At 38.8% G+C, this 15584-nt stretch overlaps 1 protein-coding gene across 2 annotated transcripts in view; it reads left to right on the forward strand.

The window, feature by feature from the left end:
- SLC2A13 (solute carrier family 2 member 13) overlaps nucleotides 1–15584 on the forward strand; it is a 162337-nt gene that overhangs the window by 108062 nt on the left and 38691 nt on the right. For both annotated transcript variants that reach the window (XM_061467451.1, XM_061467452.1), the window contains exons 5-6: nucleotides 8329–8492; nucleotides 13131–13251. In XM_061467451.1, the coding sequence (XP_061323435.1) occupies nucleotides 8329–8492; nucleotides 13131–13251 (285 nt within the window). The remainder of the gene's footprint in view (nucleotides 1–8328; nucleotides 8493–13130; nucleotides 13252–15584) is intronic.

Consider the following 15584-nt stretch of genomic DNA (forward strand, 5'->3'; position numbering starts at 1 on the left):
TAGGCACTTGCTGACTTGGGAACGTGGCCATTCTTTGCTAAAGTTATATTCAACCTACTTCTTCAATGGGTTTAACTACAGGGTTCTGTCCTTGACCCTGCAGAGGACTTTGTCTGTTACAGGCTTATGTCAGAGTTTGGTATTTTTTTTCTGCCTGATAATTCACACCCCTCCTTGTATTTTACTATTTTTCTCTTATGAAGAAGAAATCATTTTCCCTCCCCCACAAGTTTCAGGTGAGACCTGTGAAGGACTCACATAAACGGGTGAAAAGCAGTCTTGCTGTGTGCAAAAAGCCCACCTCTATCTGGAACATTGCAAATAAGCAAAAAAAGAAAAAAGAAGGAATTTCTCTCCAGTCTCACAGCAGATACTGCAACAGTATTTTTAAATGATCCAATAGCAGTGTGACAGTATCCCATTAAATTAGGAAAGCAAATTCCCTTGTGTATCTTGGTAATCTTAAGCCTTTAAAGGTATTTTTTATCCCTGTCAAACACTGGTACACTTTGACTAATAGCTAGAGAATTTAGGTTCTTGGATTCTAAAATAAAACCCACGTTTTCTTAGCATAAATAAATGGTAATCCTTAAAACCTTTGCATGTGGCTTGCACGTGGGTAATGTGTGGTGAATCTGAGAACCTATCGGGTGTGCAGAGTTGTCTGTGAAACAGTAATAAGTGTTTGGGTTTAAAATCCATTATTATGAAAATCTTGTAGTTAAGTGGCATTCACTATGTCATTTCACTCTGTGCTGAAAGCATTTATAACACAATGCATCGTTACTGTTAAATGGGGGATTTGACGGTGTAAGTGTAGGGTGGCAGACCCTCAGGATGCTTTTCAGGCACTCATTTTGACAAATTCGGTATAGATTTGAGATGATACAGCAAATTTTTCCTTGGAGAGCTCCTCAGAACTTCAAAAGTAGAAGTATGGGAAAGAATATTCAACTGTTGGTCTAACATTGTCCTGTAAAGCAGCAGTGTGCTGTAAATCGGAAGGCTTCAGTGAGATTTCAGGATCTAGTCTTTAGGTATTTTGCTTTCTTAACCTGAAAATAGAAGTACATGTGTCCAGTAGCCCTGTTTAACAGCTGAAGTCCACTTACCTTAGAACCTAATGAGCTGGAAGGTTCTTATTGATGTCCGGTGGAGAGATGATAAAAGATGTTTGTACACTGTCATACAGGCACATCTCATCTCTAACACAAGAGATGCTTTTGATGTGTGCAAACAGCAATGTCTGATACTTGATCTTTTGGAATACAACAGTAGATATAACAAAATGTTCCCTGCTGCCCTGCTCAAGCGATTCATCATGTGAAATGAAACAAGATGTATTGTGCTTAACAGAATGGTATTAGCCACGAAGTTTCTGTGTGTGTACATGGGTATATAATTGCATGTGAAGTCATATTTATTAAATTTACCTTTTTTTGGTGTAAATATCATTGTTCATACTCTGACTTTTAAGTGCAGAAGACGGAACCAGGTTTCCTAATATTTTTGAAACGTAATAACTGATCCCGTGTTAAGAGAATGGCAGTGTCTTACAGGAGGGACTAGCAGTGAAGCAGTCTTGTGCAGAGCAGAACCTTGAGACAAGCTAATTGTGGTGGTTTGGGTGCTGCCAGTCTGTAGGGCATAAGTGATAGGGCTTGAGGTACTTTTCCAACATGCAAACTGAAGAAAGGCAGTACACATGCTAAAAGGGAAAGCAATCAAGTTGTGTGATTTCAAGCAAGAGGCTGTCTGCATAACTTTCAGAAGTTAAATGGAAAGATGACTAGGAAGTTTACAGTCAAGTTGGGTCAGAGGAGAGCAGAGATTGTGAGGAAATCATACAAGAGCTGACAGAACTAGTATGGCTGGACAGGTTTGCCCAGTCTGTCACTGTATTGGTTTTCAGAGGCTGGTTGAGGAATGTGAAGGCTATAAACTGACAATGTGATAGTCCTGGGACTGATGCCGAATCACAGTGGAGAAATGGTTCTTTGCAGCTTTTGTAATCAACTTTATTATATGCCAAATGCCAAAGATAAGGTTAGTTCTTATCCTTGCTGTGATTTTACATTTTCATTATCCATAGCTAATGGAGATTCAGCATGAGCAAAGTTTTCCCTGACAAAGGTAATTCCCATTGAAAAGTAGATCTATGCTCAGATATTTCATAATATCAGTGGTCCTATTGATATTAGTATTAATAATATGTATTATAGCATTTCAGAAAGGAGGCATCAAATTTGTGTTTCACAGAATCACAGACTGGTTGTAGTTGGAAGGGACTTCTAGAGGTCATCTGGTCCAATCTACCTGCTCAAACACGGGTTAAAAAGCAAGGTAAGAGATAAGGCAGACATGATTACAGATGTAGACAGGGAAGCAGCAGAGTTTTAATAGCTGCCCAGGTCTCCAAACTGATGTCTGGTCTGAATGCAGCTTCTGTGGTGGAAACTGTCACTTCTTCCTTATCACTGTGGTGTGCAGATCATGATGTTGGGACATTGAACCACTTTATCCAACACTCCAATAGTATCATCAAATTCTGCTATGTTGCTCTTCAGTATTTATTTCAAACAAGTCTAACCAAGGGATATTTTTACTTTGCTGCTTCTACAGCACCTTGCCAATGTGCTTTTTTCCCTTCCCCAGCTGTCCTGGTTTCAGCTGTAACAGTTATTTTTCTTCCTAGTAGCTGGTGCAGTGTTGTTTTTTGGCTTCAGTCTGAGACCAATGCTGATAAGACGTCGAGGGTTTAGCTGTTGCTAAGTAATGCTTACTCTGATCAAGGGCTTTTCAGTCTCTCGTGTTCTGCCAGTGAGGAGGGCACAAGAAGCCAGGAGGAAGCAGAGACAGGACACCTGACCCAAACTAGCCAAAGGGGTATTCCATACCATAGCACATCATGCCCAGTGCATAAACTGGGGGAGTTACCCAGAAGGCACCAATCGCTGCTCAGGTCAGGCTGGTTATTGGTCGGCCGGTGGTGAACAATTGTATTGTGCATCACTTGGGTTTATCGTGGCTTTTTTTTTTCCCCTTTCAGTGTTTTATTCTGTCCCCTCATTACTTCCCTTATCATCATTATTATTGTTATTATTACTAAGAGTAGCAGTATTGTATTGTACTTTAGTTATTGAACTGATTTTATTTCAGCCTGTTGGGTTTACAGTCTTTCTATTCTTCTCCCCATCCTGCCCAGGGCATGGGAGAAAGCAGGGGTTGAGTAAGTGGCTGAGTGGTTCTGAGTTACTGGCTGGGTTTAAATCACCACAGCACCAGGCTTCCTGTGGTGCTTCGCAAGGCAATAGCATCCCACCTGTCAGAAAGTCTCCGTACCTGGAGCATCTGCTGCCTTTGGCTCCTTCCAGATATATCAACTTCTTCCTATCTTGTTTTCATTTACAGTGCTTTGGCATCTAATTTCCTATGTGCTGCTCTTGCTCTCTCTCATTCTCATTCTGCACAGATGAGCTGCCACAGTTTAACATGTTGGTGAAGCCATGGTAATTCTGCAGGCAGTCTCTGTCAACTTAAGCTGTCTTGATTAAATCCTTTCATAAGGTGGGTATAAATGGGTGGGATAGGCAGATGCAAGTGTGCTCTGTCTACAAGCTTGCTTTGCTGTAGGTGTTCTCAAGCTTGTAGAGTCCATCTTTCAGTAAATTGCAATTACATGATGTGCCTGGCCTCTTTCCAGCAGCGTTAATACCAGTGGGAGTTTCCTGGCTTGTGGTTCTTGTTTCTTCAGCACCTCTGAATCTTCAGAAGTGCCAGGCATGATAAGATTGTTGTGTTCAAGCTGCAAATGAAAAACTAAAGAGGAAGGAGCGTACGCGTGCAGGATTAAAACCAGTTAATAGCAACACTACTATTACAAAAACTAATTTTCAGTTCTCAGGAAAAGTTTATTATGTACAGATTTACATCAGGCCTTTAAGTAAGTGGAGTGGTTCAGGATTTTGTATGTAGGAGCATGGGACCTTTCCCCAGCCCTTTAGCAGCAAGCTAAGCCTGCCAAGGCTGAGCTGCTGCAGGGGTTCTGTATTCCCCACCATGGCAATGCCACTTGTTGGGCTTTTGTTCAGATTAGCAAAATATAAAACCACTGTGATCTTTTATCACCCAAAGGTAAAATGTGAAGGATGTTTTAACCCATTTTCCTTGTTGCTATTTGAAGGTATATATATTCAAAGCATATGTCAGCATAACAAGCTATGTTACAGCTGTTTTTACAGGGATGTGGGATAGTTTGCAAATGGAGGGAAACATGAACCAAATTTGAAGACTTGTAAATTCAGTGGGATACTTCTGTTAGAACCAATGTGAAATTTGAATTATTGTGAATTAGTCCCTCGGATGTTTTGGGTTTTTTTACAAGATGGTGTCTGTCCAGCATCCCTGTTGGCATTGGCATAGTCTCTTCCTAATGCAGCTCCCTGGCTTGATAGATGTCACTAGGACTCTATATTCCATGTGTATATGGGCTGTAATATATTTCTCTTCTTAAAATAACTGCATTTTGACTAATGCTCTGCAGCAGGAGTCAGGTGAGTCAGGGCTGTGGGCAGGAGTGACTGAGGTTCACTTGGTCTAGCAACTCTGCTGCTCAGGTCAGAGGGGCTGCAGCACCCTTGGCACCTTGGCTGGGTAACACTACACGCCTGGCCCAGCCTGGACGCATCTGGGTCAGTTCCCATGCTGGAAATCATCAAACCTGATGGGAATAAGCTTTAGTAATTCCTAACAGAGCAGAGAAACAGGTTGAAGGTGTAAATGAAATACAATTTTGTGAATGTTTTATTGTGAGTACTTTTGTCCATCTTAGTCCAATTATTGTAACATATAATAAAGTGGTAGAGGAGAAGGTGAGGATCTTTGTTCATGCACAGTATCAGAAAATGAGCATGTAAATCTGTTAAAATTGCTGCCACTTTGGATTTTCTTCAGGTTTTAATAATATTCTTACTGGCTATTGCGTTACTTGCCATTTCATTTTGTGTTATTTCAGTTGAGTTGAGAAAAAAAGATAGAGGGTTTTGTTATCTCTAGGCACTAATTTTCTTGAACTGCGTAGTTTCAGTAGTTGGACAGTAATTTCCAAAGCATTGTGCTAGAAAATGTTAACAAACCCTTGCAAAGCAGTGCCAGAGTGCTCTATTTTTTGTTTTCTTAAAAGCAAAAAGGTAAATGTTTTCAAGATGTTGAATGGTACTTCTGGGTTACTGAGATTTATCCACTAATTTCATGAGAATTACAGATTATGTCCGAAAGTGATGATATTCTTGGACAGAAATTTTGTTGGAGTAAACCTGGTGTAACAGATGGGCTGGAGCAGCCCCTTATGAAAGATGAGAGCACTCGAAGCTGTGACTGACAGGCATTTTTGGGGGGATTGATTGCTGCAAAGCCTGGCGTGGTAGGCTGCTTCTCTCTGCTGAGTGAGCCAACCTGGGAACCCTGATGCATCTGGAACTGTCTTTAAGATCTGCTTGAAGGGGGAAATTACCCTTTTCTTTAAACATTGGATGTTGCTTTCAAAAACCTGACTTTTTAAAGGAGAAGAGGGAGGAAGGTGTTTGGGGTTGCTTCATTTCCTCCAATACTGTGCATTTTCAGTTATATGGTGAAAGTCTGAGGATTCTTGAATGTGGAAATGTTTCAGGTTTTCTTCTCTTTTTTATGTTTTAATGTAGATCTCAACAGAGCAACTTTGTAAATCCTCAGAAAATGAGCAATAGTAAGATCTTTTTGTATGTATCCCACTCATTTACTTTGTGTAATTTGTCTGTATTTATTTGCTTACTAAATTACTGGACTTGCTTAAAAATTCCGAGATCACACATGTGCTGTTGTCATTTTCCTTACATTTTAGAAAATAAGCCAGGACTGCACAACTTTGTCACTGAAACTGCATTCCCTTCAGGAGCTGCAGTATTCACTGTGGTTGTATAATATCACAACCTGACCTTTTCCTGCCACATATAGTTTTTTTCCTTGCCAGGCAGAAACTAAAAAGACCTGTCATCTTGTTACATTACTAGGCAGTTAGGGCTACACAGGTTGGTATAAAAAATGGGCATAGTAAAATAGGTAAACGTAGGCAAATACATTTAGTAGTTATAATCTATGCAAGTGTTCTTTTAATTTTTGGAAATTAGATTGCCGTGCCATAATAAAAATCAGCATCATTGCCCAGCACCCAGGCTTTGGTAGCTTGGCATTTGGATTTATAGAATCTAGATTGACCTGTTTTGTTTTCCATAGAAATAAAATATGTTGTTTATTTATGGATAAGCAGTAAGCTTCTAGTTGAGAAAGTATAACCGGTGAGTGCAATAAGCAACCATAAGGAATGCTGGGGGCAGAAGGTGCCTGTTTGTATATGTGAGACTGTAAGCATCTATGTGCTTTTATTCTTTATTCTTTGCTGGGTTTTAACCATATAGAATCCATACACTACATGTTGCTGCTGACAACTAACGATTTCTTGACTTGCCAGTAGAATGGGATTTTGGAAAGTTTTAGAAGTGTGCAGTTAAACGTGGCCTCCTGAAACCTTGCCTGGTGGAAGTAAATAGGAGTTTCATAGTGGGTTTCAGTAGGCCAAGACTTGAAATTGATTTTTATTTACCTACTCTTAAGGAGAAAAAGAAAGGGGTATTGAGAGATCAGGAACTGGATGATTCTGATGACTAGAGCAATGTGATACAATTTTGACAAGCAGTTAGCAGTTTAATTTAGAGAGGCTTAAGAAGTGAGGATGCATTAACTTTAGTGTTTTAATTCAGATGATGTCTATCCTTTATGAATCTTTTCTCTCCAAGAGTTGCACCCTTGCTGGATCTCAGTGTGCAGCTCTTTCAGATGGACTGAGCCTGAACAGGCATTGCAGTTACTACTGGGCAGGCAGACTGTAGAGCCAGGCTCAAAACGCATGTGTATGTAGATACTCAGTTCTCAGTACATACAGTTTCCCTCTGAAAGTCCTCTCCTGCCACACCACAAGTTATGTAGGCATGGCCTCAAATGGCTGTACTAATGGGGAAGAGGAGCAGAGGAAGGGAGCTGGGAAGATCCAAATACCTTGTCTTAGCCAGTGGGCAAGGTGGTAATATCCAGCCATAGGTACAATCATTTACATCTGGCATCATCTAAAATGACCCAAGCACTTTTGCAAGTAGTCACTTGAGCATGTTGTCCATCATGGATTATTGATTTGAAATAAAAAGTGGTTTATGCTTAGAATAGAAAAACATGGACCGCTAAGATTTCTGAGGATAACACATCTGGGCATTAAGACAACAAAGGGACATTTAAAGCAAGCTACCTTTTGAACAGGAAAAAAAAGAAGGGAAAAAGTGAGCTTTGACATTTTTAATATGATAGCCTGTAGGCTGCTGGGTATTTGAGGGCTTGAATATCAGTATTTCAGTCAGCACAAATTAATAGAACAAGATGAAAAGGGCTTCTACAGCATGAACAAAACTACTCAAGTGTTTTCTTGGAGGTTTATTTAGCTCTCCCTGAGAACACAGGCACAATATCTGTGTTCATTTGAGCTCTCTGAAAAATGGCAGAAGGCTTCCTTTTTCTTCCCTTTTCGTTTTGCTCAGTTGATTTATTTATGAGTTACTGTTTACGTGAAATGATTGATTCCTCTCAGAGAGGTAGAAAATTCTGACATCCTTCTGTTGGGAGCAGATTCGTATCCATGCAGCATGGTGCCAAGGCGTTTCAAAGCAATCGTGTTCTGGTTAAGACAAAAGTAGTACAAGAGAGAGGGTTGCCGGTGCATCAGTGGCAGTGAAGTAAACTTGCAAAACCTAAACCCAGGAGGTTGTGAGTGTCACTTGCAGTATGTTGGATGCCATAGATTAACTCTGCCTGACCTTTAACAGGACCTTAATGAAAACATATTTGATTTTCAAGCTGTGTTTCCTAAGACAGTGCACAAGAGTGCTAAAATCCCACGTTTTAGCAGAAGAGCGAGCATGAAGCAACAGCTGGGTTTGAAAGCTGGATTAATGTAAGATAAAAACAAAAGCCCGATTTCTGGCAGGGTATGATTGACTGCTGAAAACCTAACCAGCCAAAAGAATGACAGTTCGTCTCCTGATGTCCTCCAGTCAAAGCTTTATTCAAGCACAAGTTATACCTAGGTTATGCCTGCTTTCCAGGGTAACTGGGTGTCAGCCTGTGGCTGTGTTATTCAGGAAGTCACACTTCATATTTGTTATGATCTTTTTTGATTTAAAATCAGGAACTATAACATGAGTCAGATTGAAATTAACGGTGCTGGTTTGTCTCTCCCTCTGTTTGCAGGTACTACAGTGCTACCATTTTGCAGATGTCAGGAGTTGAAGACGATAGGCTTGCAATCTGGCTGGCTGCACTGACAGCATTTATAAACTTCATTTTTACTCTAGTGGGAGTCTGGCTCGTTGAAAGAATGGGTCGCCGGAAACTTACACTTGGTAGCTTAGCAGGTGAGTGCTTAATTAGTGTATGGTATTTTATCATCAATAAAATTAAAATAAAGTAATGCCAAATAAATACTAATAAATTTAAAAGTTTTTTTTCAAAGTAGTCCTCTTTAAACTAACAATGTTCATCCCATCTTCTCTCTGAAATCATATGGCTTTTTCAAGACCTCTAGTATAGCGCCACAGCTAAAGGCTAGCTTGAAAAAGAGGTTTAGCATGTAATTTTTTTCACGTGCAGTTTTTCTCCTTCAAGCCAAGGGTGACAAAGTTTTTCTTTAGCTTGTTAATACTTTTTTGTTATAGTATAAGTACTCAAATACTTGTAACCTCAGAGGTGGTAAGTTTTTAAATCTCATGTGCGTATGTGATCCGTAGTTTCTGGCTCATTAATTGGAATTCAGAACATCTTATCAAGAATTACCAGAGAAAGCACATTGCACATAGCCATTGGGGCCCTTTTAAAAAATTATGCAGTTATTTGAAGAGCTGTCTCAAATACAATACAGTAAATTCTGTACTTACACTAATGTGGTTTTAACTCATCTCATACTAAAAGAGAGAATTCTAGAATTGTAGATTTTGTCCAAATATTCAAACACTGAAAACTCATCAGGCAGCAATCTCTTGGAGGCAGGAAAAGGCAGAGCAAACAGCCTTGCCCACGCTCAGCTGCATCCTGCTATTTACCAGTAAGTCCTTGTTTGCTACTGCATTATGTTCTTATTCTGCCATAAGTGATCTGTGACTGATACCTGCCTCTGACTGAAAGGTTCAGACATTTCCAAGAACAGCTCCTGCTCCTCTTGAAATAGCGTTCACAAGTGTTCAGCTGAAAAGGTTTAATGTCTCCGTATTTTGTTCTGTTGTTGCTGTCAGGGATCCAAACTTCCAGTTAATGCAACACAGCAGAGTGGGGGACCACCTGCCAAGTTGCTGGCCATCTGCAGTTCCCAAGGGATGGGAGTTAATCAACACTCGTGGTATTTGAATGCATTTATATAGGCAGAACAGAGACAGCACAGTGCAGTGTCTGGCTTGATACAGAGTTACCCAAATCTGTAAATCAAAACATGCAGCTTGGTGCTCCAAATTATAATAAATTTGTATTTGTTTGTTACCATCTTGATTTGGAGTCAAGAAACATAAAGTGTTTTTCATGATCCAAGTTTAGAAATGTACCCATGACAGAGGAGATTGGAAAAGCACATTTATCATGTTTTGAAAAATAAGAGACAAAATCTCAAATCACTACTTTTATCACAGTCTACCTCCAGATCAGTTAAAATACATCATCTCTCCTGTAAGTTCTTCTGTGCCCCCAGGCACTGCCAAGTTTTTCAGAGAGGAAAGACCCAGTTCTGTACCATTCCTTATGCTCAATGCCTTATTTCCCCTGTGGTACTCATCTGCTTGCTTGTCTTCCTGCAAAACGGATCCCTCCTGGCAGTGCACTGGTACTTCTGGTACTACCTCTCCTTTATAATCTCTTGGGATGGAGTATTTTTATATATATATGTATGTGTGCATGTATGCATATATATGTATATGTGTGTGTATATATGGCCCAAATAACTGCAGAACTCTGGCCAGCCACTCAGGACTTTGTTACTCTTCTGGACCCAGCTGTATAGGTGTGATTCCTATGTGGATGTACACAATGACAGAGCTCTTAGCTTTTTGGCTCTAGTTAACATACTCAAAGGCCATACATTTGAAAAATAGGTATGTCTCTTACAAAACATATTAGTCATAGAATAAGAGAGAATATAGAAATAGGGCACAGAATTAACGAAGGGGTATAATACAATCAAGGGTTATTTGTTTGTGATGTTTAGACACAAAGGGATTGGTAAAAATCATTTGTCTTCTGTGGTCAGTCTCTGGCTGTTAGCAGCATCGCTTGAGCCGTGCTGCATTGCTTGCTGTGGTCTTTATCACAGGTCCCACCTGAAGGAATATACAAACAATGACAGTAATGAAATCATGTTTCATTTGTCTGTACTATTTAGAAGTTTCTAATGCAGTGTTTGATACTTTGATCTACGTAGTAGTGGATACGATGTGTTTTCCTTAGCAAGAGGGCTATTTAATAAAATGATTACTAAATCTGCTGATGGATTTGTTTTGCATGATGAGTTTTCTCATGGGGTAAGCTTATATTTGACTGTTCTACTTTGGTTTATGTTTCTAAGGACATTAACTTTCATGCAGAGATATTGCTGGCTGCTTCTTTGGTCTTTGGAGAAGCCATGTATGCCCCAGTCTCCTGTTACATAAAAATAAGTCAAAATTACTGACTTTGCCTGCTGCTGCAACAATTTGGGTTAGTTTTTTTTGTAAAACTTAATGGATGTGATGTTTATTAGATGATAACTTACAAGAATAATCAGTAGAGAGTAATATTAAGATTTTTATTAAAAGCCAACATACTGTGATTTAATTTGTGAACTCCTGCAGCTTCTCCTGCTTTCTGATAACATTTGGGAAGAGCTATTTTAAATTGAATTTAATGTACCCTTATTATTAGCAACTTTTGAAAAACTCAGCCTTTCAGGTCAGTGCAGAAGTATAAAAACCCCTAACAAACACAAACCAAAAAGCCCCACATCTTTTTCGTTCTCTTTACTACAGTTACTGTTTCCTCTTAGTTTGCCATCCATTTTATGTCTTGTCAGTGTTTCATTATCTTTCTTCTGCTCTTCAGTTAATTTCTTTCTTCCAAGCTGTTAATTGGGAAACATGCAGGGATTTTGACAAGTGCAGGATCCATTTTATTTGTGTTTTTCCACTTCAGAAATTGTCAATTTGAAAGCATGATGGTAGTTAAACAAAATGTATCTCTTCTTTTTGTAACAGAGAGGATCTAAAATATCTTCAAGATATTTCCATGTTTCTTGTTTGTTTGTTTTTTCATCTCAGCTAATGATGTTCTGTAATTGCATGGTTTTGTTCATCATAGACAAACTTACCACAGAATGAAAAGATATAATAAACTTCATTTGCCAAGCTTAAATATGCTGTTTTTTTCCAAAGAAGTAAGACATTTGCAGAGGTGCTGGAAGTGTTAGTGTATTTTGTTAACTTAAAAGACAGACAAAGCATATATAGAATGAATATAAATAAGGTTATAGGCCGTTTCTAAGGACATTTGCTGTCTAGTTTATGGCATTTTGAAAGTACAGTAAATCTAGTGCAATATCCAGCCTGCCCAGAAAACTGAGATTATTATTACCGTACCTACTAGCCATAGCAGTACAAAGACAAGTCTAGAATAAGATGAAATCCCATTTTATGGTCTGTAGGTGCATTCTCCACATATAGTTTGTGATTAAGTTTAAAGTTTTAGTGGCCTCAGTTGAGGCAAATGTGTGGCCCAGTCACCTCTAGTTCGTATGTATGCCTGTTAGCCATGACTGCTGCACAGACACATTTATGAATAATTTTATTACTAAGTTCTTGGTACTTAAGATATTATTTATATCTCAGAAAAAGTTTTTCATGTACCTGGTGGGCTTGCCACCTAGAAAACTCTTGCTTTTCTCATTAAAAACACCATCAAACCCACTCCTGAAACTGTCAATCAAAACATCCCCTCTGCCCTTCATCCACCAAATGCAGTATCCTTAATTTGCCATCAGTCATTTAGCTAAATCACTGCACACTTCTAAATGTGTATTGCCTGGGATGTGCTTCAGTGCTTTGTGCATTGGGTTTTGTATGGTAAGGGTAGTGTTAATTAGAGTATTGGTAACTAACTCACAAATAATGTTATTACTATTTCTGTATTTTAGATCAGTCTATACATGTTACATGTGACATACCACATAAATAGTATGCAAACAGGTATACAGGGTATTTTATACAATCGAGCACTCAATGCCTCATCAAGTGGAAAGATGTGAAGGTTTTATAAGTTAGTTTGAGATAGTTGCAGTAGTGAAGTATATTCATTAAAATAATACAGTGTGACAACTAAGGTAGGAAAACCGTGAGCTATGTTCTAGTGATGGCCTGCTGCACAAAGTATGAACCTTTTTTGCCATCTTCCCTCTTGTCATTTTGCCCGGTTTGTGCACAAGGAATTTGCTGGGGGGGGACAGGAGCAAATACGTAGAAGGGGGCTTTTTCCTAGCAGATATTATGTGTGTTCTTTGAAACAAGATCAGAAATTGCCGTTGGGCTTTTTTGTGGTATTTTTATGAAAAGTCAAATTTCTCTCTTTTCACAAAGGCAAGAAGAGTCACTGAAAAGGCTGATGCTATTTTCTGTTTTATAGGAAAGACTGCAAGTCTGGGTGTGGGAAGGGGGAGTCATGTGGTGATTTCAAAGACACCGTAAATTTTACCTTTGCGGTAAAAACTTGTGCAGTTTTCAGTTCCACATTTAAAGAAAAAAGGTCCCAGTGTATTAATTTAATATCTGGATATTAAACCTGATGCACTTGACTTTAACATGTAACCCAATTCAAGGCATGGATGTAACAAAGGGTATTTTTCTTAGGTTCTCATCATAACTCCTTAGTGAATGCTGTATGCATGGTAATGGAGTGCCTTGCTTTCCCAAGCATAGTTCAGTTCAACAGAGAATTATTTTGTGTGCTCTGAAGAAAAGTATCACATTGTTCTTTATCTGTATTTTTAGGTACTGCTGTAGCAATCCTTATCCTAGCTTCGGGATTTTTGCTATCAGCTCAGGTCTCGCCAAGGATCACACTTAATCCATCAGATCCTTCACATCAAAACTCTACCTGCACAAAATACAGGTGAGATTTCATGATCATTCGTGCAGTCTTCTTCAAGATTGTGTCCAATTAGTTCCGTTTTACAAACTAGTGTAAGAGACTCAGTCTTGTAAAAGGAGCTAAGCTAGATACCTAAAGTTAAGATCCTACCTTCCCTCCATACAGAAAATTAGACTTTTTTGCTTAAATGCTCTGAATAATTCTTTGGAGTTTCTTGGTCTAAATAAGGTGGCTAAGCAGCAAACTCCGTACTTGAGATCCCCTCTGTTATATGACACCTACTGCAACCTATAGTGAACACAAAGTCAGGAATATTTGATAACTAATTTATAAAAATGCTTGCTGTTATTCATCTACTTGGAGCATTTGTTGTGTAGCAGCTGTAAACTCTTCAAGAAGATGTGTTCTTGCCTTTTGTTTTCCTAAGCGGAAAAATACAATCTTCAGATAACTACAGACCAAGTAACTATTAAAATAAATGTGATTTTTTTGACCTTTTTGCTATAGTAGGTAGAGGATGCACTTTCATAAGCAATCATAGTTTTAGATAACATTACTTCTGGAGTATTCAGAATGTGTATTCCCTGTACTTTGTGGGGTTTTTATTCACATGTGAGTGCTCTTATGTTCATTTAGCTGGCAGACTAGAAAATTCCATATTGAGAGGTTGGTTAAATGTCTAAAGAAATTATCGCCTATGTTCAAAATCTGTTTTACATGTGTTTGCAATGCAGATACATATCAAGAAATGAGAGGTACACTTACAGTTTCTGAGCGATACTGGCTAAAAATATGGCTCATGGCTTTTCATATGACAGCATAATGTTTTAGGTGAAAGATTCTGAAGGTCTGAAGGTTTATAGATGCCTGGAGAGGGGGCAGAAGGCCTTCAAAAGACTGTAAATAGGTACTAATAACTGCAACATTAGATATTACCAGATATGAGGTTTCCTACATGCAACCCCCTGTATTTTACTTGTTTTCTACTGCAGTGTCAACTATATTTTGCCATTTTTAAGATGTGCCTATACAGCTCTTTCAAATGACAAGTAATCTGGTTAAAAGCTGCAAAGGGGGAAAGAGCTTCCAAATGCTCTCCTCTCAGAATATGTTAACATTAATAGCAGGATGTCAGAATGATTCGCCTAGGACTTCAGTTAACTGTTTGGGAAGGATGTCTGGATGCACCAGAACTCATTATGTGTTATCTAATAAATCTAGGTTACTGTAGGACCTGAAACAGTATGAAATCTGTGTAGAAGAAATATGGGTAGTCCAGCTTAAAAAGTAATGAAAAATTATTTGACACAGCTTTCATTTTCCAGTTAACCACAGCTGGTCAAGGAAGGAAATTCAGGCTTGCTGCAGCTTGTTTGGTGTGCACTTCTGGGCAAAAGCATGAACAGTTACAGCAGGTAGTTCTAGCAAAGATATATGTTGTTTCGTGAGTTATTGGAATACTTTTAATCTGTCATTATTTCTATTTCAGACATGAAGTGAGCAAAACCAGATACAGTAAAACTTCAAATGGTCTAGAAAAGAGCAGCAAAAGAATTGAAGTGTATTCACTTGGGAGCATTTTGAAATAGAGCTCTCTTATTTAAAGATTAAAGTGAACATGTGAAATGATGAGCAACACATGAGAAGTCTTTAGATGTTACTGTTTTAATCTGATACTGTACGTTAGTTAAGAGACACAAAAGTCAGGAGAGTTGAAACTAGTAAGTGGATGCAGTTGCCCACAAGTCACAGAATGAGGCTACAGCACCCCACTATTTGAAAGGATTAAAAAACATAGGGATTGATATGGTTAATAAGTATTTTCACACTTATGTATCTAAAACTATATTTGGGATATCAATTTTCATGCTTCAAAACATCACCAAGCCCTGACCCTGCTAGAGTCAAAGGAAGAATATTCCTTCAGCATGGATATTAGTGTTCATTATGAGAGGTGGTATCAGCCACTGACTCCAGAGCAGGAAGCCTTAAAATTCCAGGTGTCTTCAGCCAAGGCAGAAGTCAGTGCAAGAAATACTGTCTGCCTTTGGCAAGGATCAAGGGGAAAAAACATGTTAAACATTTTGTCTTCAGTGATGTCTCTAGAGGAGCTCAGTTTCAGCATGCCTTTCTGCCAAGGTCTTGTAGCTACACATAGAGAATATACATTAATTTGTTCTTTTATCTTAATTATTTCTGGAGCAGTTGACATATAATCATATGTTATATTTGACTTGGAAAAGTAGCTGTTCAGGATAGGAATATGCCTAGGCTCACCTCTATCTCCCTTGTGGCCTTGGAGGTGTTCCCCATGGCAGTTACGGAGTTGAGTCAGATGTTCTCAAACCTGAGGA

This window comes from Pezoporus flaviventris, unplaced genomic scaffold, assembly GCF_033815535.1.
Source record: "Pezoporus flaviventris isolate CSIRO_AGI_PZ_B2104156 unplaced genomic scaffold, CSIRO_AGI_Pfla_v1 ptg000045l, whole genome shotgun sequence".
Classification (NCBI taxonomy): domain Eukaryota; kingdom Metazoa; phylum Chordata; class Aves; order Psittaciformes; family Psittacidae; genus Pezoporus; species Pezoporus flaviventris.